The sequence below is a fragment of the Polypterus senegalus genome, chromosome 1, assembly GCF_016835505.1.
Source record: "Polypterus senegalus isolate Bchr_013 chromosome 1, ASM1683550v1, whole genome shotgun sequence".
In the NCBI taxonomy this organism is placed as follows: Eukaryota; Metazoa; Chordata; class Cladistia; order Polypteriformes; family Polypteridae; genus Polypterus; species Polypterus senegalus.
The window spans coordinates 334665281-334690812 of record NC_053154.1 but is presented as its reverse complement, the minus strand read 5'-3'; the positions used below and the strand labels follow the sequence as shown (position 1 = coordinate 334690812).

The 25532-nt window shown below is 44.5% G+C and overlaps 1 protein-coding gene across 2 annotated transcripts in view; it reads left to right on the top strand.

The window, feature by feature from the left end:
- pde3b (phosphodiesterase 3B) overlaps positions 1–5169 on the top strand; it is a 151489-nt gene extending 146320 nt beyond the window's left edge. For both annotated transcript variants that reach the window (XM_039738851.1, XM_039738842.1), the window contains exon 16: positions 4857–5169. In XM_039738851.1, the coding sequence (XP_039594785.1) occupies positions 4857–5083 (227 nt within the window). In that variant the 3' untranslated portion in view covers positions 5084–5169. The remainder of the gene's footprint in view (positions 1–4856) is intronic.
- Positions 5170–25532: the final 20363 nt, after the last annotated feature.

The following is a 25532-nucleotide window of genomic DNA, read 5'->3' as shown; positions in this document are numbered from 1 at the left end:
GGAATTCGGGGCTTCTCCATGTCGCAGAAAGGGCTCCCTCTGGTGGCCTGGGGGTATTGGCCGGGATGAATGGCCGGCAATAGACCACAACACCCATTTAAAAACATCACCCTGAACTCCCACTTCTTTTAGTTTGATGCCCACCCTCTTGTGTGGCACCTTATCAAATGCTCTCTGAAAGTCCACATCAATCATATCATCTGCTCCACTTTGATCATATCCTCATAGAATTCCAGCATGTTAGTAAAACATGACCTCCCTCTTCTGAGCCCATGCTGACTGTTCAGAATAACTCCTGTCCTTGCCAGGTGTTGCTCAATAATTCCTTCCATTAATTTTCTTGTGATGCACGTTAAGCTTACTGGCCTATAGTTGCGTGGATCTGCCCTGTCACCCTTTTTATAATATTTGCCATTTTCCAGTCCTTCAGAATCTCTCCAGTGCGCAGTGACTTCCTAAAAATATGTGTCAAGGGTTTCTATCTGTACTCACAAGCTTCCTTAAGAACTCGAGGGTAAATATTATCTGGTTCTGGTAATTTGTTTGATTTCAGCCTATTTAATCTGAGCAGCTCTTCTCCCTCTACAATTTCCAAATCCCTCAGTACCTCCTTAGTAGTCCCTGTTACTGCTCTGAGGTTATCCACTTGCTCACTTGTGATTACCTGAGAAAAATCTAAGTTTAGCGCATCTGCTATTTCATTGTCTTTTAATTCCCCTTTACTATTTCTAGTGCACTTTACCTCCTCCTTGACTGTTCTTTTACTACTAAAGAATCTCTTAGGGTCGTCTTTCGCTTTATCTGCTATATTCCTCTCCAACTGTCATTTAGCCTCCCTGATATCCTTCTTAATGGTTGTTCTCATGTTCTGATATGCTCTACGATTCACTTTGCATTCAGTAGTCCTATTCGCCTTATTCGTCTGTTTTTTCCTTTGCAGCTTCTTTTTTAAATTTTTATTAATCCACTGTGGAGATTTTTTAAAATTCTGTATTAATTCCAAATGTAGATGCATATCTGCCCTGCATTACAGGAAACAGACAAATCATATGGACCAGATGGCAGGCACTGCTCAATCTCCTGCTTGTGATGGTGGTCCTCGGGCCTGCCAAGCAGCACCAGCTAGCTTAAGCTGCAGCCATAGCAGTTTGCTGGCACTGTGATTAGCACCACGGCTCCACTTAATACACAGCGCCATCAGAAAGCCTGTACTTTTGTCACATTTTGTGATGTTGCAGCCATGTGCTAAAATCATGTTGAATTTATTTGTTCCCATATCAAGCAACACTCGAGACGCCAGAATGACAAAACGAAAACAGGATTTTAGAAATTGTTGTGAATTTATTAAAAAATACAAAAGTGAAATATCTCACTGCCACAAATGTTGAGACCCTTTACAGAAAACTTCGCTGAAGTCCCTAAGGCAGCGAGTCCAGCCCAAAGTCGTCTTAAGTTTGATGCCACGAGCTTCACACATGCCAGGATCTGGAGATTTTCTGCCGTGCTCCTCTGCAGATCGTCTTAAGCTCTGTTGGGTTGGATGGAGACACTCGTTGGACAGCTGGTTTCTGGTCTCCATGGAGATGTTCGGTTTGGTTCAAGTCCAGGCATTGGCTGGATCATTCAAGGATATTCTTGCCATTGTCCCCAAGCCACTCTTATGTTATTTTTGCTTTGTGCTTTGGGGTCATTGAACCTTTGGCCCAATCTGAGGTCCAGAGAACACTGTGCAGGTTTTAATGAAGGGTCTCTCTGTACTTTACTCTGTTTCCCTCGGGATGATACTGCATGGGTGACGAGTGGTGCCCATTTTCCTCTAAACATGACACCTAGAATTGAGGCCAGACAGTTCAATCATGGTTTTATCTGTCCAGAAAATTTTGTTTCTCGCTGTCTGAGGGTCCTTTAGGTTCTCTTTTTTGCAAATTTCAGGCAGTTTGTCATGTGCCCACTCTGGCACAAAGCACTGATGGGGTGGAGTGTTACAGTGATGGTTGTCTTTCTGGAGGTTTTTTCCATCACCACACTGGTTCTCTGAAGCATAGCCAGAGTGACGGTTGTGTCCTTGTCACGTCTTTCACCCTTCCGATTGGCCAGTTTGTTTGCTCAAGGATGAGTTGTGGTGTTTCCAAACGTCTTCCACTTAAGAATTACGTAGGCTGTTGTGCGTTTGACAGCCTTCAATGTCGTAGTAATTTGGTTTTCGCCTTGGCTAGGCCTATGCCTCGACTCAATCCTGTGTCTAAGCTCTGTAAGCAATTATTTTGGCCTAATGGCTTGTTTTTTATATAAAAATGTTGGATCTTCTATAGACAAGTGTTTGTTTTATAATCTAGTCCAGTAAACTAAATTGACCACAGGTGGTCTCCAAAGAAGGTGTACAGTACACACATCTCCATGATGATCAATAGAATGGGGTGCACCTTAGCCAAATTTCAAGCATCGTAGAAAAGGGTCAGAGTCCTTGCGTCAAAAAAAAATCTCTAAATCATGTCAGACCAAAGAAAACTCTCGGCTCCAGAGGGGCTTCAATGAAGTACAGCCACACGCAGATATATGGTTGACTGAGTTAAGGTGATTCCTGCTTACGGCTGAGGGCCATAGGAGAACAACAGGGAAATAATGTTCTAGAATTTGACAAAACCATAAATCTTTTGTTATTAATCTGTTATTTTACAGGGTCTCTCATGTTTGGTGAGCCCTTTAACACTAGAATTACCAGAGCCTATGAAAAAACTCGTAAATCCATCCCACCTTAAATCACTTTGCACCTCTCCGTCAGCGTCTTTTGTCCTTTAAATTTGTCGATATGCAGCCAGCAGCCTACTATTACAACCCCCACCGCCGCACAGTTTTCTCAGCTCCAGTCTGTTTACCTGCGTGTCATTTGCTTTGAGAAGTCAAGCAAAATCACACATTTTATAAATACTATATCGTTATTTGGAGCACTTGCATTTCATGTCATGTGTGTTTTGTGTCTACAACGATCTATGTAAACATATCGTTAAAACAGAAACTTTTTCATGTTTTAGTAATAATTGACGAAACGTACACATGAAGTGTATAATGTGTGAAGCCTGAAGTCCAAATATCAAATAAACACTTTCACAAAAGGTACAAATATAACAGAACAAGTGCGCTTCTATTCAAGAATATAAATGTAGAAAAAGAACCCGCGTTAGGGTGCGACATTGACACGCATTTGCTACAACCGCTTCGGTGGCGCAACGGTATGAACTGTCGACTGGTAATCAAAGCTTCCTGGGTTCGACCCCAGACGAGTCTGTTTTGAGAAGCGAGCTGCTCTTATTCTTACTATTTTAGAATAAAAACATACATTTGATTCCAGTCTGTAACAGCTGGTGTAAATTTATGAAGCTTGTAAAAGTTAGCTTTGTTGTTTTTTTTTATTCAGTTTTATTCTCTTAGTCGCGTTCATGATCCCACTCCCCTTCGCTGTTTTCACATAAAGACGCGCTATAACAGAGGTGAACTCAAATGGTGACGACGGTTATACATCGGAGCAAGAATGCACGCTGCACTTTTGCCATCGCTGTACTTTATATATGTACATGGAAAACTCTGCAGTCAACTTGTGACTTTATGCTGTAGGAAGTAAGTAAATAATAAAGGTAAATAAGTAAATAACATTCGATCTGGCAGTACAGTGACGGCAGCTTCAACCTTTAGCTATAGACACTTTTCAGTACGCAAGCGACTCTCCACGCTAGTGTTTTGATCTGGATGGCGGTGAGGGGATGTGATAGTAGGCTGCTGGCTTCTTGCTGCTTATCGACACATTTACAGGACAAAAGATGCTGATGGAGAGGTGCGAAGCGACTACGAGTTGTTTCGTAGCCTCTGGTAATTCTAGTGTTAAGGATTGGTTTGATTGGTGCTGCTTCACGTGGCTAAGCCCACACCACCTTCTCTTACACCAGTTTTTCCTTTTTAAGTTAATTGACTTCCCATTGGAAGCAATTGCAATCTGCCCCCCATGGTGAAACGAGCGTGATCGGGTCCGGTAGCCAGTTCGGCTCCCAAGGATCAATTTCTGGGTATTCCTCCCACGCGAACCTTGCCGTAGGTGCACCGGCAGTGCGAATGCGCTCAGCTGCCAGCCGAGCAGCTGTGGCGGCATCGGCTGGTCTCCGATCGGCTGAATCCGGCTCCTCAATCTCTTACTCGATCTCCTGATCACTATCAAAGAAATCTGAGTCCGACTCCGCGATAATGCGCAAAATGTCTTCTGCCGAGTATTTTCTTTTTTCCACTCGCTTCGCTCCCGCATGAGATGTTGATGCCATCTTGCCTTTGTTTCTATTTGTTTACATATCGCAACTCAGCACACGCAAGGATTAGTTGCTGAGTCAACGAGTCTAACATTCCTCCAAGCAGAGAGGGAATGCCTGTGACGTGACAATGAGTTTTGTCGCCATTAACAGCTGATTGTTGCCCTCTATCCCTGGGTGTCGACATTTGTCGACATTCGCCCTCAGACCACCCCGTCCCCCCCCGGTCCGCCATAAAAGAGTAAAAGTGTGTCAATCCTTCTGGGGTTTTCTTCCTACCTTGTGGCTCTGGACCCCCACAATCAGGTACTCGCAGATACCAGTTGAGATTAAGGGGAAGTGCATTTAGGACTAACGCCAGGGAGAAGCAACAGACTACCAAGACGTGTAGGTGAAGCAGAAGCCACTGGGACAGTGTAGCCGTTAGCTAAACAAATCGGCTTGATGGACTGTGTGGTCTCCTCTCGTTTGTCAAATTACTTTACGTTGTCTGTTTTTCAGCTGCCACCATAAGTGTGACAATGACATTCATTCTCTACCCTCTCTTCCAAATTGATCTTGCAGAAAGAAGAAAAGGCAGACGACGCATGTTCTCCAACATCATGCATCATTTGACGGAAAACCACAAAATCTGGAAGAAGGTCATCGAGAAAGAAGAGAAGAGTAAAGCGGAGCTGAGCAAGCAGCAGCAGCAGCAGTCGGAGGCGGTGCTGGTCCAGGCGGCAGACGACATCCAGGTGATCGAGGAGGAAGCGGAAGAGGAAGAGCGACAGCAGGCGGAGGAGAAGTGACAGACGTTGCTCGAGAGACACGCTCGATTTATTTTTTTTCCACTGTGCTGACACGGGAGCACACTTCACGTCACATCAAAAAAAAACAAAGGCCTTAATACTGTGAGGGGATTCTTGCTGCTCGAGTGGGATCCCCGCTCCTATGCACTTTCAACCCACAAAGGGTAAAAAAAAAAAAAAATGAAGAAAAGGACGGCTCAGCGCCCTCCTTTGGCAGTGATGCTGCAGTGCGCTTAACTTTCCATGGGATATTTGAGGGGGATTGGGTATGGGACGAATAGGAGCTAAAAAGCCACCCGTGAGAACCAAAATGACACGACGGAAATGAAAGTGAACTGCGCCCCCCCACCCCGCCCCTCACCCCCGACTTCGACAATGAGATACAGCCCTGTGCCTCAGTGCGCTTTTCCCGAGGTGTCTGCTTCTCGCACGTCTCGTGTGTGTGTGTGTGCGTGTGCGCGCTTGGGAATGGTTGTGTGTGAGTGCGTGACGTGACGTGGCGTGTGCAGAGGCGACACACGTGCAACTCGGGAGGAAGCTCGGACTGAAACTGAAAGCTCGTGATGTGCATCATTTTGGATGCCTTTTATCATAAATGTATAACCTGCCTTGTTTGGTTTTTACTCTCCAGAAACTGTTTTGTCGTTTTTTTTAGGAAGGAATGCACGGTGGCGGCCGTCGGCCCGAGGTGCTGCGCTGCTCCGCCCGCACCGCTCGGCAGATGAAGGGATCGCCATTATTCCCCACTTTTTACTCAGGATTTACGCTGAACCATTTAAGCACGCTTTATCTCATGAGAGTCGCTCCGATGACTTCAGCCTCCCTCCATGTAGCCAGCCAGCAGTTTTTATTCTTTGTACGGAATAATCACATTCTGCAATTGTTTTAAAAAGGAAAGAGGCAAAAACAAGCAAAACAAAAAAAGGTTCAGAAACTCTTGCCGTTTTCCTGCTGAGTTCCAGGAATTGTGTGCCTGATTTCTGTTTTTGGTACTGGTTGGATTTTTATTTTTTAATTTATCTTTCTCTTCAGAAGCCAGTGTGATAAAGACTTGTCAACATCAGGACTGCTGCTCGGGACCCCCGGGCTTTCACACTTCACACTAATGGAACGTGGCCGGCTGGGCGGCTCCTCTTGTCGCCGTCTGCTTTCGGTTTCTTTAGAGCTGCAGCTGTGAAAAGGCTCACCGGACCCCCCACCACCCCAACCACAAAGTGGCCATCACTGTTGGCCTTTTTTTTTTTTGATATTTCAGGGGGGTGCCAAGGGGGGGCGCCTGTGCAGTGTCGGCTCGCAGAACGAACTCGAGAAGCGGGACGAGTGCGGCCTTCACTTTGTTTCCATTAAATCCCCCCCTGCGTCTCTGAACCCTGACCACTTCTTGCCGCCTACTTACTCTCCGAGACAAGCCGGTGGGATTCATTGACTTCCGCGGTGCCCCTCGTGGTGGATTTCCATCCTGTTTGTATATTTTAATTTTTTTTTTTTCTTCATTCTGTCGTTAATGCACTCGTCCCTGATTCCATGCTGCAGGATACCAAACCGCATGCAAAAGCTGGCTGAGAATCATTTTGGATTATGTCTATTAAGTTGATTATTATTTATTATTGTGTAGTCGCCTTCACTGATCACATCCTTCATACTTTTGTCGCACGTTTGCCCTTTTTATTTATACTTATTTATAGACGCGATCGCCCTACGCCGGCTCCACTTCACTCTTCGCTTGGCGGCTCTTCTCCATTGCGCCTTTACTCTCTCGTGCGTCTCACGAGTGTCTTGTCTTGCCTTATTGGGTATCACGTATGTAGCGACGCCCCGTGGGACACTCGTGCGGAGAGACTTCAGTGACTAGTTTGATCCGCTACCAGCCGTTCTCGAGATTTTACAGACAAAAGAAAAAAAGAAACACGAAGCCCCGGCGTCTTCATACCAAAATCAACGGTGTGTGCCAGGCACCTGAGTGAGTGAATGAGCGAGCGGGCGTTCATTTCAGCTTTTTTCCGGTTCTTTCTTTCAGACCCCTCATTCCAAACTGCACGTCTCTGTTACGTTTATTTTTTTTTTTTTTTAAAAACTAATTTTTGTCATTTAGCACTAAGCTGGTCTCCCCCCTCGTTGGCAGGTGCAGGGTGAGTTTCTCGATTGGAGGAACGACGACGCTGATCTCTAGGAAGCAGGAACGTGCCAGTGCTAAGCAAGCAAAGCCCACCACTGTTACGAGTTTTATAAATGAACAAAAGAAGCATGGTCTCGCTGTTATATGCAACCATTAAATTCTATTTGCACCTCTTTGCAGCCCTGGTGTAATTTTGCCTTTTTTTTTCGCCATACTCCTCTTCCTCCTTCTTCTTCTTCTTCCTCTGTGCTGCCAATCCTGGTTCAGATCTTTGTTTGTTTCGATTGTGGCCAGACAGAGCAGACAGGTGTGACTGACGTTGAGGGTTTCCTTCTAATTCAGTTTGAAACTCTCCTGGCTGTTCACACAGGTTATGCAAAATTGGTCCAAACTCGAGATCGAGCTTCAGGTGGCATTCACATGTTGACGAGAAACGCGGGGGTCTTAAGCCGGTGTCACTTTACTACAACAGCAGCAAAATGTTCATTTTTATAGCAGTGCAGCTCAAAGTGCTTTACACATCCTAAGAGTTACAAGAGAAGAAACAGCAAGTTAGAAATAGACAGTTATAGATAACTAAATCTCTCTGTATATAAAGTCTGACATCTGTCTGTCAGCTTTTCACGAGAGAACTGCTCAACGTATTTAGATTGGGTTTTCTTCTAGAATTTTCTTGAACATTCCGGTTCATTTTGCAACTCCTCTCAGCACACTTAGTATCACAGTTCACTTCCTGCGCAAATCTGAGAGAGACTCATAGGGGGGCGGGGCCCTCCTCACTCACATGCCAGTCTACGGGGGGCGTTCCTTACCTCTCCTTAGCTAGCGAATGAGAAAACTACGTAACGGATTTAGATTGGGTTAGTTTCTATGATTGGCTTGAACATTCTGGTTGATTTTTGCGACCTCTCTCATCGTGCAAAGTATCGCAGTTCGCTTGCAGTACTGAATTATTTGTGCAAATCTGAGAGAGACTCATAGGGGGGCGGGGCCTTCCTCACTCACACATCAGCCTTGGGGTGGGTTGGGGGCATCCCTTACCTCCGCTTAGCAAGTGAATGAGAGAACTACTTAACGGATTGAGATCGGGTTTTCTTCTAGAATTTGCTTGAACAGATTTTGCAACTTCTCTTTCATCGTGCTAAGTATCGCAGTTCGCTTGCTGAACTGATTTATTTGCGCGAATCTGAGAGAGACACAGCGGGCCGATGGGAGGGGAAGGGGTGGGGCCCTCCTCACTCACATGCCAGTCTTCGGGGGGGCGTTCCTTACCTCTCCTTAGCTAGCGAATGAGAAAGCTACTTAACAGATTTAGATTGGATTAGTTTCTATAATTAGCTTGAACATTCCGGTTGACTTTGCGACTTCTTTCATTGTGCTAAGTATCGCAGTTCGTTTGCAGTACTGAATTATTTGTGCAAATCTGAGAGAGACTCATAGGGGGGCGGGGCCTTCCTCACTCACACATCAGTCTTGGGGTGGGTTGGCGTCCCTTACCTCCGCTTAGCAAGTGAATGAGAGAACTACTTAACGGATTGAGAACGGGTTTTCTTCTAGAATTTGCTTGAACATTCCGGTTGACTTTGCGACTTCTTTCATCGTGCTAAGTATCACAGTTCGCTTGCGGTACCGGATTATTTGTGCAAATCTGAGAGAGACTCATGGGGGGGACGGGGCCTTCCGCCCTCTTGCATCAGCCACATGGGGCGTTCCTTACTTCTGAGAGAACTACTTAATGGATTTAGATCAGGCTTTTTTTCTAGAATTTTCTTGAACATACCAGTATCATATCATATAAGTATCATACTTTGTAAGTCCATGCTAAGCCGAAACAGAGACTGTGGGCTGAAGGGAGGGGGAGGTGTGACCTCAGGAGTGGGGAGCCGAGCGGGACCCTCGTCACTCACACGCCAGCCTCCGTTGGAGTCGCTCTACCTCTGCGTTTTGGAGTGCACTTTGCCTCCGCTTAGCTAGCGATACGTGTTTGTTTATTGATCGTTAAAGTTTGTCCTGTTTGACTGCTACGCAGGCAGAGCCACAAGAGATGGCTAGTAATATGTCAAAAATAATTTATAACAAATAAATATGCACTAGCATAACACAGACATACAAGTAGTAGAATCCTAAGTTTATTAAGTCCATTAAGATGAGTTTGATCCTATGAGTCCATTCGATGCGGTGGGTCTCGTAGACAGTTGGAGTCTCTCACAAGCGGCTGTACAGGACTTTGATCAGGTGATGGTGGCGGCATAAAACGGCACCGCGGAAAAGAAAACGGAGAAAGGTAGGGATGAACCTCCTTAGCGTTAGTCCTGAGCGTCACTCGGGCAACAGTACAGACGCGTCTCACATAAGATGTACGCGTCACTCGGGCTGTAAGAGTGGCAAGCGTTACTCTGGCAGAGGTATAGGCATGTCTTGCATAATAGTCTTCATAATGGCGTCTCTCGTCAGCAACTAAGACGAAGTGAATCTGCCTTCAGGCAGTGAAATTGAAACAGTATGTGAATCAGAAAGTGACACTCGCACATGTGCAGTGTGCTTGTACTTTGAGTTCTGCACGTTTTACAGTAGAAAGGTCAGGTCAGGTCTGGTTTGGGGAGCCTGCACGGGTACAGCGTGTTGCCGCACCCACCACACGACAAAACAACCTGGTTGGCAAAGGCAGACCCACGGTCCAGTCCCTCCACCCATCTGTCTGCCGCCGTTGCTGCTGGTGTTACGTGGGCGTCCCCTTGGAATGGTCCAGCCACTCGGGTCCTCAACAATGAGGGTCACCCTCGGGTAATCGTGCCACATAGCCGTAGTGCCCTAACTGACACTCCCTCACAATGCAGGTCATGTGCTTCTTTCGGGACTCCCTGAGCAACACAAAGTCAAGCCAGCGGGACCCAAGGATTCTCTGAAGAGACGCCAAAGGAGTCTTCATCTCAGGTCACTGGATAGCAAACAGGGAGCACCCGGACTCTACAGACTTGGACCTTGGTTCTTTTGCACAGATATCAGGACCACCACACACCCTTTTCCAGCAGCCTCATGACCCCCCCCAGGCTCTCCCAATTCGTCTACTGACTTCATAGGAAGAGTCACATGAATGTCACTGCCGAGGTCTGTAAACCTCTCGATGGCGAGGCAAACATACACAGTGACGTGCCCAGGAGGTCATTAAAGGCCCGGTTCTTTGGTTTTTATCGGGACCCACGCAAGCCCAAAATCTTCGCTCAGTCTCTTGAGATCAGAGCCTTCACTGAATCTGCGAAGATCACAGTATCGTCAGCGAAGTCAAGATCGGTGAATCCTTCTTCACCAACAGATGCCCCCCAGCCACTGGACCCCACGTCCCTGCCCAACACCCAGTCATTGTAACCATTAATCCGAGTTGGAGCAGAACACAACGCTGACGGACCCCTGAATCAACTGGGGAAAAAACACAGAGGGCCGTGTTGAGTGGAGGCAGAACAGTAGAAAGATGACATTTAATTAAAGCCAAACGACGCAACGGTTTCTACGTTTTTTATTAACACCTTCAGGGCTGATGTCGACTTTTGTCAAAACAAGGAGTTGACGGTGGTAATCAACTGTAAACTGCAGCAAAACCAAGCGTTATGTTTTAGTTGGACTCTCGTTGCTAGAAGGAAAGTTAGCTTCATTGGTTTGACCGAGATTTTATGCGCTCGTGTGAGTAGTAAGGTGCAAACAAGAGCAAAAATGGCACGGACATAATGGCGAGAGATCAAAGCGAATGCGTAACGCAAAATACTCCATGGACGAAGTTTTGCCTATTATCTCTGAAGTGGACTCTGGTTTTGAAACAAGTGATTGAAAACAAATGTGAGGTTCCAGCTTCAGCTGACTCGTCCCCAGCTAATCATGTAGCTGACACGCCTACAGTCATTTTTGCCAAGAGGGCTGCCACTTAACAATGGTAGGAGGTAGAAACCAGACTGCAGTGCACTGCGACTGTGACTGTGTAGCATTTATGTTGACTTCTGTGTGAAGCCATTGCTTTTCAGAAACTGTGTTTCGAAAACAATATTCAGCCCTCAAAGAGTTAATAATGAGAGCACATCCTTGAAATACGTTTTTGAAATGCGTATAAAGTCTATTAGAAGGTTTGCGGTTTCTTTATTGAGTCGTGTTTATGCAAGAAAACATGAAACTTACCTTCTCAGTTGCAGCTTATAACAGACAAATAGGAACAAGAAATGTTAAGGTGAGGCAGTTAGATAATACATATTTACAGGATATCTATCAAAAACCTTAATCATTATCTCCGATATTTCTTATTGAAAAGCCGTATGGCACAAGGAGGACGAAAGGAGTTTCTGGAGCGATTTGTGTGGGTTTTCAAAGCGACTCTCCTTCCTGATTTACTGAACTTTACTTCTCCATGTAATGCAGGGGTGCCCACACATTTTGGGCTTGCGAGCTACTTTTAAAATGACCAGGTCGAAATGATCTACCTACATTAAAAATGATATATATATATTATATACAGAGTATACTTTATACATGAAATGTATGTTGTCGTACCGTGCATAACTGAATAGCCTTTATGGCACAAATAACAATTCAATCCATTTATGGTCACTACAGTATTTGGATTTAATAATCGTCATGTGGGAAAACTCGTATAAATAAGTAGAGCCGAATAATGCAGTCAATGAGCTTTTGAATTCAGCCGAGTCAAAAAATGACGGCTGTCCGATCAACTGCAATTTTAGTTCCCTCTCCTTCCTCTTTCTCAGATCGCTTTTCAGAAGGAAGTCCGTTTCGTAGTTTTTGTGAACAGTTCCAAAGTGCCTCTCCTTCTTTGGAAGAGCAACGATAGATTGACAGATCGGACAAACGCACTTCGATTGTGACATTGTGAGTGAAAAAAAATCCTCTTCTAATTCCACATCCAGCCCATAACCAACAATTCTTTTTTAAATCCCTTCTTTAGTCGATATAAATTGGAAGGCTAACTCGATCACTTAGATAGCCGGAGTCTTGCAGTGGCTCGCGCGTTTGATCGTGTGTGCGAGATGACCCGTGTGTTAGAAGATCTCAGACCAGCCGCCCTGCATGTCAATCAAGTGGCAAATGCCATAGGGAGGATATGATTATGACTACTGGAGAGATTCCAAAGGACTGGAAAATGGCAAATATAATCCCATTATATAAAAAGGGTGACAGGGCAGATCCAAGCAACTATAGGCCAGTAAGCCTAACAAGCATCACAGGAAAATTAATGGAAGGAATTATTAAGGATAAGATTGAGCAACACATGACAAGGACAGGAGTTATGAGGAACAGTCAGCATGGGGTCAGAAGAGGGAGGTCGTGTTTTACTAACAGGCTGGAATTCTATGAGGAGGCAACAAAAGGATACGATGAAAGTGGAGCAGATGATATTATTGATGTGGACTTTCAGAAAGCATTTGATGAGGTGCCACATGAGAGGTTGGGCATCAAACTAAAAGAAGTGGGAGTTCAGGGTGATGTTTTTAGATGGGTGCAGAATTGGCTCAGACACAGGAAGCAGAGGGTGATGGTGCGAGGAACCTCATCAGAACTGGCCGATGTTAAGAGTGGTGACTAGCAGGGGGCAGTGCTAGGGCCGCTGCTATTTTTAATATCTATAAATGATTTAGATATGAATTTAAGTAACAAGCTGGTGAAGTTGGCAGATGATACCAAGATAGGTGGATTAGCAGATAATTTGGAATCCATTATATCATCACAGAAGGACTTGGATAGCAGACAGGCTTGGGCAGATTAGTGGCAGATGAAGTTTAATGTCAGCAAATGTAAAGAATTACACATAGGAAGTAAAAATGTGAGGTCTGAATACACAATGGGGGTCTGAAAATCGAGAGTCCACCTTATAAGAGGGATTTAGGAGTCATAGTAGACTATAAGCTATCAACTTCCCAACAGTGTTCAGAAGCCATTAAGAAGGCTAACAGAATGTCAGGTTATATAGCGCCTTGATGTGTGCAGTACAAGTCACTGGAGGTTCTGCCCAGACTTTATAACACACTGGTGAGGCCTCATCTGGAGTCCTGGGTGCAGTTTTGGTCTCCAGGCTACAAAAAGGACATAACAGCACAAGAGAAGGTCCAGAGAAGAGCGACTAGGCTGATTCCAGGTCTACAGGGGATGAGTTATGAGGAAAGATTAAAAGAGCTGAGCCTTTACAGAGATGAAGAGGAGACCTGACTGAAGTGTTTAAAATTATGAAGGGAATTAGTCCAGTGGATCGAGACGGTGACTTTAAAATGAGTTCATCAAGAACACGGGGACACAGTTGGAAACTTGTTAAGGGTAAATTTCACACAAACATTAGGAAGTTTTTCTTTACACAAAGAACGATAGACACTTGGAATAAGCAACCAAGTAGTGTGGTAGACAGTAAGACGTTAGGGACTTTCAAAACTCGACTTGATGTTTTCTTGGAGGAAACAAGTGGATAGGACTGGCGAGCTTTGTTGGGCTGAATGGCCCGTTCTCGTCTAGATTGTTCTAGTGTTCTAATGACTAACATAAAATAAAAATAGTTTTGAATGCAACGCGATCGACCTGCACTACCTTTGCGATCTACCGGTCGATTGCGATCGGGCACCCTGATGTAATGGATGTCTCATCAGTTGAGATGATTTCCACTTTCTTTAACATTGCCTGCCCTCTGACACACACTACTAGTCCATCAGAAGTAGCTCTGAAATTAATTAAGAAAAGGCCCAATTGAAAAACTGTTGTTTTTAGTTTGTTTTATTTTTAAATTGATCAACGGTATTAGCCCGGTGTTTGTCTATCGGTATTCCAAATTTTTGGCGCCTGACAGCAAAAGGCTGCCCTTAGCAAACCAGTGTTAGGCGATCTGAGGTCACGACTGGAGATGTAAAGGGACAGACGCCCCAAAATATACGAGGGCCGCTCAATGGAGTATTCAGAGCTTTGTATGCCATTAGCTGTATTTCAAAATCAGGTCTAAAGAACGCCGGTAACCAGTGTAACGCCGCTAAGACTGGTGTGATGGGCTCAGATTTTCTTTTGGTGCTTAAGATTCTGGCTGCTGCCGGTTGATGTCTTTCTTGGGTCGTCCTGTTAGGAGTGCATTGCAGCAATCTAGTCGACTGAAAACTAAAGCGTGACGTACCTTTCCAGCATCTTGCAATGTTATAAGAAGTCTAACGTCTTGTCCTGGTAATCCAGTTAATAATGTGTGACTTACACTTTAGATCGGAGTCCATGATCACACCCAAGTTCTTAACTCCCGCCTTGACTTTAAGTGCCACGGCGTCCAGTTTATTTCTAAGGTCTTCACTATTTTCATTTTTGCTAAAGTTTCTGCTTTTTTTTCCTTATTTAGCTTGAGATAATGACAGGTCATCCGTTCAGTAATGCAAGGCAGACATTGGATCAGAGGGCACGGAGAGTCCAGGTCAATGTCATCTTTATGTAGCACATTTAAAACCACATAGGAATGCTGTGGCCAAAGTGCTTTACCTGTACAGTAATAGAATTAAAGAAAAACATAAAAAGAAATAAAATAAATGAACATAAATAAAATAAATAGAAGTAATGTTACATAATCACAATGAGGAAACCATCAGTATCACTGAAGGTCACGGAATGCAAGTGATTAGAAATGAGTGTTTAATCTCGTTTTGAATTGTCGACGACTCCTTTATGTGACGAGGTAAAGAGCTCCACAAACGAGGTGCCACAACTGTCCCCCTTAGTGTGACACTCGGTATGAGGGACAACAAGAGACAACTGACCTGAAGATCTAAGCCGTCTAGATGGCTGGTGTAATGCACACAGTTCACATAAATAGGCAGGAGTGAGTCCATGTAAAGATTTAAAAACTAGGAACAAGATTTTAAAATCGATTCACAAACTGACAGGCAGCCAGCGTAAAGAAGCTAATATTGGAGACACAGAGTCAGACTTTCTTACCCCATTCTGGACCAACTGTAACCTGCGGATCAGAGATTTGGTAATCCCAGAATACAGCGGGTTGCAGTAATCGAGGCGAGAGAAGATAAAAGCAGGAGTAGCTTTCTCAAGACCCCTAGAAGATAATCAAAGGCTTGATCTTACCTAATAGACAAAGCTGGAAAAAGCTACAGAATTAACTTGTTTCTCAAAAGAGAGGTTACTGTCAAAGATAACACCAATATGGTGGACCTGAGGTTTGCAAAAGACAGAGAAAGAGCCGAGAAGTCCAAGAGCAATTTGGGTTTTAGCTGGTGGACCCGCTATAAGCTCCTCCATTTTATTTTGATTCAGATCAAGAAAATGATTAGCCGTCCAGGATCTTAGTTCAGACAGACAGTTGAGCAGTTGATTTATTGCAGAGTGCTGACGGGAATATAAACCTGAGTATCATCAGCATAGCAGTGAAAAGAAATGTGAAATTTCCTAAAAGGAGCTCCAATAGGGAGAATAAGATAGGACCCAAAATGGATCCCTGAGGAACACCACATTTAAGAGGAGCAGTAGACGAAAAAGAGGAATTTAAAGTCACTGCAAAGTGTCTTACCAGTTAGATATGACCTGCACCAGTTAAGAGCGGCCCCTTTAAGCCCAACAAGATGTTCAAGCAGCAATATCTCCTGGTCAATGGTGTCAAAGGCAGCGGGTGCTATAGATCAGTCAATCAGTGTGTCGTCTGCATGGCTGTGGGAGCTCACCTTGTGTTTTGAGGTAAACTCACGTATCTGTAGATTTGAGGATAAGGGTGGGCCCAGCATGGGCCCTTGTGGTACCCCGTATGATATATCACGGGTCCTTGAGCGACAATCAATATAATTAGTGAAACATCTCCTGTGCATTAAATAAGACTGAAACCACAGTAGGACGTCACCGCAGAGGACCCCATTGGCTGAGACGACTCACAGGAATGCGGTGGTCTACGGCGTTGAATGCCCCACTCAGGTCTAATACAATGAGGGCAGGTATGTGGCCTGTGGGTTTACTGCTGAGCTGTTCTAACCAGTGCGGTTTCTGTGCTGTGATTTGGACTGGAATGACCTGTTCATTCAGGTGATTATTTAACTGATTAAAAACACGACTTCTGCCTTGCCAAGCAGAGTTTACTGATCTCTTCACCGGGCCCATGTCCGTTCAGACAACTGAAAATCGCTGTCCGTGTCACATTTTGCTTTTTCACACAAGTCATTCCCACCCCTTTTTCTGCCAGCCAATAGCGTGCTGCCTGACGGAGCCGGTTATCAGCTACGGCGAGTTCAGCCACAATCTCTGCCCCCTTTTTTTTGTGTTCCGTTCTGTTATGGTAAGTAAAACACGAGACATCAGACAGACGAGTTCCGCTTGTGTGTTTCGTGAGGTCCAAAACTCCTGCGCTCCTTATTCCTCGTCGCTGCGTTTCTACGCATTGTATTGGGTGAGCCAAAATGAAGTACCCCATCTCTCCAGGTCATTGCGTGAGGTAGACGCAGCCCCTCCTTTGATCGGTGATCCCTTTCGGTCGGCCACATGCCTTGATCCGGTGCACACCGTTGCTTTTGCTGTCGAAGTGTTCTTCAAAAACAACGAATCCGCCGTCGCTACGCAGCACACTTTCTGAATGCATTCCTCCTAATGGTGACGTCCTAAATCGGAAAACGATTCTAAATTTAGACAAGACGGGTACAACGTTGAACAGAAAATCTCCAGGGTGTCCTCGGAAAACATCCAAGCTGTAAGGGCGTCCATTTTTCAGTCTCCTAGACGTTCAGCGCCTTCTGCCTTCGGCATTTCCAACACGTGTTTGATTTTGCAGGAGGACCTTCATTTCCATCGATACCAAAATGGTGGCAGTGCAGGAACTCACTGGGAGAGACTGGGAGAGCCGTAGAGAGTTATGCACCAACATTCTGCAAACCATTCATCGAGATGCCATCATCATGTGACGTCGGTGACGAGGCCCATTTCCATTTGAATGGTTGTGTAAATAAGCAAAACTTTTTGAGCACACGTGTTACAGTTTGGTGCGCCGTTGCAGAGTTTGGTGTAGTAGGCCCTTACTTATGTGAGGAGGAGGGGGAGCAACGGTCACCGTCACTTCAGAACGTCACATTGAAATGCTAGAGAACTGGAAGATGTGGATGCCTGGAGCGAGAGCTCATACGGCCTGTGCGGAGATCCATGCAAGTTTTGTGTGGTGAAGCTGATCTCCCTGCGCTGCAGTGTCGGGTGGCCGTCGCGTTCGCCTGATCTCGCTCCGTGTGATTTCTTCATTTCTTCTGAAGTCGAAGGTCTACACACACACCGAGCTCAAAACCTTGAAGCCCTCAAGGACGCTATTCGCCTTGGGGCCAAATGAGTCATGCGATCGGTCAGAAATCGTCTCAAGGAGTGCATCGCTAATGATGGCCACCACCTTGAAGACGTAATTTTGAAAACACAGTGACAAACATGTATTTTGTATCCCCTTTCTTTTGTAGTAATGAAACTTATTTTATCTTGTAGCATTCTTGTAGTATAATCGTTTGAAATGTGGCAATTTTTTTCTTGGCTCACCCTGTACTAACGATTAAGCGCCCAACACACACACAAAGCCCAACGCTGCGACTAAAGACCAACTTAGATAGATAGAGAGATACAAAAGGCACTATATAATAGATAGATAGATAAATGGATGAAAGGCACTATATAATAGATAGACAGATGGATAAAAGGCACTATATGATAGATAGATGAAAGGCACTATATAATAGATAGACAGATGGATGAAAGGCACCATATAATAGATAGATAGATGGATGAAAGGCACTATATGATAGATGGACAGATGGATGAAAGGCACCATATAATAGATAGATAGATGGATGAAAGGCACTATATGATAGATGGAGAGATGGATGAAAGGCAGTATACACTGTGTGCACAATTATCAGGCAAGTGAGTATTTTGACCATATCATCATTTTTAATGCGTATATTCCAACTCCAAGCTCTATTAACTTGAATGCTTATTGGATTTAAGCACGTCAGGTGATGTGTATTTGTGTAATGAGGGAGGGTGTGGCCTAAGGAGATCAACACCCTATATCAAGGTGTGCAGAATTATTAGGCAGCTAGTTTTCCTCGGGCAAAATGGGCCAAAAAAGAGATTTAACTGACTGTGAAAAGTCAACAATTGTAAAAGTCTTTCAGAGGGATGCAGCACTTTTGGAATTGCTAAGATATTGGTGTGTGATCACAGAACCATCAAACATTTTGTTGCAAATAGTCAATAGGGTCGCAAGAAACGTGTTGAGAACAAAAGACACAAATTAGCTGCCAAAGATTTGAGAAGAATCAAACGTGAAGCTACCAGGAACCCATTATCCTCCAGTACTTTCATATTCCAGAGCTGCAACCTACCTGGAGTGCCCAGAAGTACAAGGTGTTCAGTGCTCAAAGACATGGCCAAGGTAAGGAGGGCTGAAACCCAACCACCACTGAACAAGAAACATAAGTTGAAACGTCAAAACTGGGCCAAGAAATATCTGAAGACAGATTTTTTCAAAGGTTTTATGGACCGATGAGATGAGAGTGACTCTTGATGGACCAGATGGATGGACCTGTGGATCAGTAATGGCACAGAGCTCCACTCCAACGTGGAGGTGGGGTACTGGTATGAGCTGGTATTTTTAAAGATGAGCTAGTTGGACCTTTTGCATTGAAGATGAACTCAAAATCAACTCCCAAACCTACTGCCAGTTTTTCGAAGACAGTTTCTTCAAACAGTGATACAGGAAGAAGACCATGATTTATATGCAGGCCAATGCTCCATCACTTGCATCGAAGTTCTCCACTGTGTGGCCAGCCAGTAAAGGCCTTAAAGATGAAGGAATAATGACATGGCCCCTTCCTCATCTGACCTAAACCCTATCGAGAACTTGTGGGCACTTCTTAAACGCTAGATTTACGGGGAGAAAAACAATACACCTCTCTGAAGAGTGTCTGGGAGGCTGTAGTCACTGCTCCACAAAAAGCTGATCGTCAACAGATCAAGAAACTGACAGACTCCATGAATGGAAAGGCTTATGACTGTTATTGGAAAGAAGGGTGGCTATATTGGTCATTGATTGATTGATTGATTGTTTTTGAAATGTCAGAGATGTTTATTTGTAAATTTTGAGGTGTTTGTTTATTATTCTCACTATAACAGATGAAAATAAACAAGTGAGATGGGAAAATTTTCATTTTCCTTTAGTTGCATAATAAATCTGCACACTAATAGTTGCCTAATAATTGTGCACATATGTATTCCCCTGATGATGTTCACACTCACATTTCCGTTGTGAAACATTCAGGTTTCAGGATTATTAACATTTTGGATTGACTGATAGCACTGTGTTTGTTCCATATTAAAATTAATCCTCAAAAATACAACTTGCCTAAGAATTCTTCACACAGTGTATGATAGATGGACAGATGGATGAAAGGCACTATATAATACAAACTGCATTCTAAAAAAGTTGGGACACTAAACAAATTGTGAATAAAAACTGAATGCAATGATGTGGAGATGGCAAATGTCAACATTTTATTTGTGATAGAACGTAGATGACAGATCAAACGTTTAATCCAAGTAAATGTATCATTTTAAAGGAAAAATATGTTGATTCAAAATTTCACGGTGTCAACAAATCCCAAAAAGTTGGGACGAGTAGCAATAAGAGGCTGGAAAAAGTAAATTTGAGCATAACGAAGAGCTGGAAGACCAATTAACACTAATTAGGTCAATTGGCAACATGATTGGGTATAAAAAGAGCTTCTCAGAGTGGCAGTGTCTCTCAGAAGCCAAGATGGGTAGAGGATCACCAATTCCCACAATGTTGCGCAGAAAGATAGTGGAGCAATATCAGAAAGGTGTTACCCAGCGAAAAATTGCAATCATCATCATCAACTGTGCATAACATCATCCGAAGATTCAGAGAATCTGGAACAATCTCTGTGCGTAAGGGTCAAGGCCGTAAAACCATACTGGATGCCCGTGATCTCCTAGCCCTTAAACGACACTGCACCACAAACAGGAATGCTACTGTAAAGGAAATCACAGAATGGGCTCAGGAATACTTCCAGAAACCATTGTCAGTGAACACAATCCACCGTGCCATCCGCCATTGCCAGCTGAAACTCTACAGTGCAAAGAAGAAGCCATTTCTAAGCAAGATCCACAAGCTCAGGCGTTGTCACTGGGCCAGGGATCATTTAAAATGGAGTGTGGCAAAATGGAAGACTGTTCTGTGGTCAGACGAGTCACGATTCAAAGTTCTTTTGGAAATCTGGGACGCCATGTCATCCGGACCAAAGAGGACAAGGACAACCCAAGTTGCTATCAACGCTCAGTTCAGAAGCCTGCATCTCTGATGGTATGGGGTTGCATGAGTGCGTGTGGCATGGGCAGCTTGCATGTCTGGAAAGGCACCATCAATGCAGAAAAATATATTCAGGTTCTAGAACAACATATGCTCCCATCCAGACGTCATCTCTTTCAGGGAAGACCCTGCATTTTTCAACAAGATAATGCCAGACCACATTCTGCATCAATCACAACATCATGGCTGCATAGGAGAAGGATCCGGGTACTGAAATGGCCAGTCTGCAGTCCAGATCTTTCACCTATAGAGAACATTTGGCGCATCATAAAGAGGAAGGTGCGACAAAGAAGGCCCAAGACGATTGAACAGTTAGAGGCCTGTATTAGACAAGAATGGGAGAGCATTCCTATTTCTAAACTTGAGAAACTGGTCTCCTCGGTCCCCAGACGTCTGTTGAGTGTTGTAAGAAGAAGGGGAGATGCCACACAGTGGTGAAAATGGCCTTGTCCCAACTTCTTTGGGATTTGTTGACACCATGAAATTCTGAATCAACATATTTTTCCCTTAAAATGATTCATTTTCTCAGTTTAAACTTTTGTTCCGTGATTTATGTTCTATTCTGAATAAAATATTAGAAGTTGGCACCTCCACATCATTGCATTCAGTTTTGATTCACAATTTGTATAGTGTCCCAACTTTCTTGGAATCTGGTTTGTAGATAGATGGATGAAAGGCACTATAAGATAGATAGATGGACGAAAGGCACTATATAATAGATAGATGGATGAAAGGCACTATATAATAGATAGATAGATACTTTATTAATCCCAAGGGGAAATTCCCATACTCCAGCAGCAGCATACTGATAAAAACAATATTAAATATCAGAGTGATAACAATGGATGTAAAAACAGACAATAACTTTGTATAATGTTAATGTTTACCCCCCCGGTGGAATTGAAGATTCGCATAGTGTGGGGTCTCCTCAGTCTGTCAGTGGAGCAGGATGGTGACAGCAGTCTGTCTCTGAAGCTGCTCCTCAGTCTGGAGATGATCTTGTTCAGTGGATTCTCCATGATTGACAGGAGTCTGCTCAGTGCCCGTCGCTCTGCCATGGATGTCAAACTGTCCAGCTCTGTGCCTACAATAGAGCCTGCCTTCCTCACCATTTTGTCCAGGCGTGAGGCGTCCCTTTTCTTTATGCTGCCTGCCCAGCACGACTCACAATACGAGACTGGCATCATGGGAGTGCGCCAGTGACTGCTTCCGTCCCGCCAAGATTCTGTAAAGAAAGGCTGCTACTGAACATCACAGGAGAAGTCGAATGTGACCTTTACTCAGAAAGTTCTGCGAGTTTCTGTTTTGTTGGGTCACTACAGAAGTTCAGATTGCTTTACAAAATGTCAAAGAAGAGCAAATTAAAATGACGAATACAGTGATCCCCCACCTATTGCGGAAGTTACGCTCCGGACCCATCAACGATAGGTGAAACTCGGCGATATAGAAAGACCTTTTTTTTTTTTTAGAGTTTAAGCCTTTAAATGCCCCTCCCACACACTTTAAACACATGTAAACCTGTAATGGCGAGTGACGTCCGTGTAACGCTTTCCTTCCCAAAGCATATCCAAGAGCGTTACCTTCTCCTGAATGGCCAAGGACTTCCTCTGGCGCTTAGGCTCGCCACTACCAGAAGGCTTAGAAGATGCAGGACTCTTGGGTCCCATTGTAGGGCTTAAGACAAAGCGAAAACGTCACAAACAGTTTGCTCACATCAATCGGACCACAAGCAAGGTACGCGATACACAGAGAACTGAGATGCGACCCACGCTTGCTGTTCTTGCGAGATTACACCACATTAGCAGCAGCCAATCGGAGCCCGAGAGATTGAAAATCCCACTCTGATTGGTTGAGTCTCCTCTTTCAGCCAATAACGAGCCGCCTGGGAACTGTAACGTGAAACGCTTTGTCTACCGTAGTCTACAATGTATGTATGAAATTAGAGATGTTCCACAGAAAAATCCGCGAATATAACGGGGGATCACTGTTTTAAATAACATACGATAAATCAATAGATTTGCATAAAACTGATCGATAATCAAAAGAAAGGTAGAGACCCTAAGTACCGATCAGCCACAACATCCAAAGCACTGCCAGGTAATTCTAAAAAAAAATAAATAAATGGAGTCCTTAAGGTAAAACAAAATCCAAAACGCCCTCAGGAGAGACGCAGTAAGTACAGGTGACCGTGACACGTGACTAGCGAGTCCTAATTAGGATGTGCTGATTTTTCCCCGAAGTGTCCGTTTAACAATCGTGTAGCAAGTTTTGTTAGGTTGACTTTATTCATTTTCACGTTGTGAACGTGATCCCTTTTTTTTTCGTGCACATCCTTTGTATCGTTCTCCGTCGTTCACCATCGGTCACAATTGTCTTGTATCATACGTGACGTCAATGTCGCGACTCGTGTGAAACCTCAAAGTGGAAACACCACACCAGCCGCTCCATGATCTGCACTTCCATGTGTCCCTTCAGGATGCCGTGATTTCGTGGCGACATTTTCACTTTTGCCGTGGACATCGACAAGCGAATGTACCCGGCCCTGCCAGCAACAGCAGCCTGGTAGTAACTTTCTTGCTGCAAACGCTCGGCCCACAGGAACGAGGCTTATAGCCGTAATGGTAATGATCGATAACTTCACGTGGTGGGCGATGGATGCGTAAAAATAGTAAATTGACGAGCATTCCAGGAAATCAGAGCCCTGACACGACCAGGCCAGTGTAGTAGTGACCACCCAGCAAAGCACTTCTTCTATAGGGTGGTACAGATCTAATTATGCAATTTTCATTACGCCCTAGAAAATCACCCGAAATATCCTGGACCATCGAGAAGTGTGCGAACTGACGACATAAAGAATCATCTTCACGCCAAACTGGAATCGTCCCCACATAAATCAACATCATCCAGACGATCTGGATCTGCATAATTAGATCTGGACCACCCTGTATAAGAGGGGTCAGACCAACAAGCAATGGCGAGGGGTAGCGGTGAAAACGGAGAGCTGAAAATGGCCAGCGAGGTGGAAGGGGATCAGGAGTGTATTATTTTACCAGAACCAATGGACAACATCTGGATCAAATGAAAACATGAGGTCTACATTGATGACTTTCATGATGGGTGGCACTGCTAGTAACAAATAAACACATCCAGTCCCTCCAAACGCATGGGAACAGCAAGACCACTTCAGTTGTTTCTCCTCTACACTGGAGATCAAAAGATGAGTTTGAGACGAGGAGGCCAGAATTTCAACTTTTGTTTCCTGCTATGGACATCTTGACCTGTTAGATGATACAGAAGATAGCAATGTTTGGAGCAGCCCACCCAATTTCACAAGTGTAGGAACAGACCGCCCCAAACCAAATCCCACTTCACGTTTGGTTGCACATCCCACGCTTGCAGTAATCACATCAAGTCTGCAAATCCTCGACCTCACCGGGTTTGTTGGCTGCTGCTTCTTTTTTTTTTTTCCTGTTAGCGCAGCCTCATTCACGGAGAATATTTGATGAACGAGACCACCAGCAAACATGCAGCATGTTCACTACGTAAAACACTTTGGCGAATTTCGCCCATCGACACAACTCATGATGGTAGCATGGCAGTGAGGTGTAGTGAGTAAGGCTTTGGACTTCAAACCCTGAGGTTGTGGATTCAAATCCCACTACTGACACCACCGTCTGACCCTGAACAAGTCATGTGACCTGCCTGTCTTCCTATTGGGGGAACAAAGAGGTTGTAAGTCGTTGTTGGATAAAATGTCAGCCAAAAATAAGTAATAGTAATTAGATTGATAGGAAAGGCGCTATATAACAAACACAGAGGTAAGTAGTGACAGGCACTATATGAACGCACTGTAAAATGAAATAAATATCTCCATAGATAGTGAAGGGCAGTGTGGCGTAGCAGTTAAGGCTTTGGACTTCAAACCCTGAGGTTGTGGATTCAAATCCCACTGCTGACACCACCATGTGAGCCTGAGTAAGTCACTTGACCAACCAAATGTTTTAAGTCAACGTGAATAAAGGAGTCCGCCAAATAAGTAAAGAATGAATTCAAAGGCCTGCAGAAACACTTTGTCTGCCAATTTATAGAGAAATGAAACCAAACTAATCAGGAGGAACTTTATTGTGCAACAAGACCATGATCTCAAACACACCGGACAACTCAATTAGGTCCTCGGCTGGCCAACACAACAAAGGTCTTCATCAGGTCCTTCAGCTGGCCAACTCAACAAAGGAGAAAAGAAAGAGAAAATAACAACACAGCGACAAATTTCGGCAAAAGTTAAATGCTTGTGTCATGAGCACGAGGCGGCTATGCAGTGTCTGTAACGGACGTGGCCATCCACCGTGCATAAGCTACCTTACTGATATTAGCGGGCGAAGGAGCCACCGATTCTTCCTCTGCCCAGTGCCACCATAAGCCTAGAGCCGCCCCTGAGTACTGCTGCAATAAATGATTTCATCGAAGTGAAACATGTTTAATAACGTGCTTTAGCTCCTATCATCATGAAAATGACATCACGTATACATCTCAGTATTTGAGTTATTCAGAGAGCTGTAATATCCATCCATCCATTTTCTAACCCGCTGAATCCGAATACAGGGTCACGGGGGTCTGCTGGAGCCAATCCCAGCCAACACAGGGCACAAGGCAGGAACCAATCCTGGGCAGGGTGCCAACCCACCGCAGGACACACACAAACACACCCACACACCAAGCACACACACTAGGGCCAATTTAGAATCGCCAATCCACCTAACCTGCATGTCTTTGGACTGTGGGAGGAAACCCACGCAGACACGGGGAGGACATGCAAACTCCACGCAGGGAGGACCCGGGAAGCGAACCCGGGTCGAGAGCTGTAATATCACAAATGTCATGGACTCTGTGTCCAGTTGGAGGAAGAGAGCCGGTTTAAGAAGCAAGTAGTGATTCACACACACAGAGCACATACGAGTAGAAGATCAAAT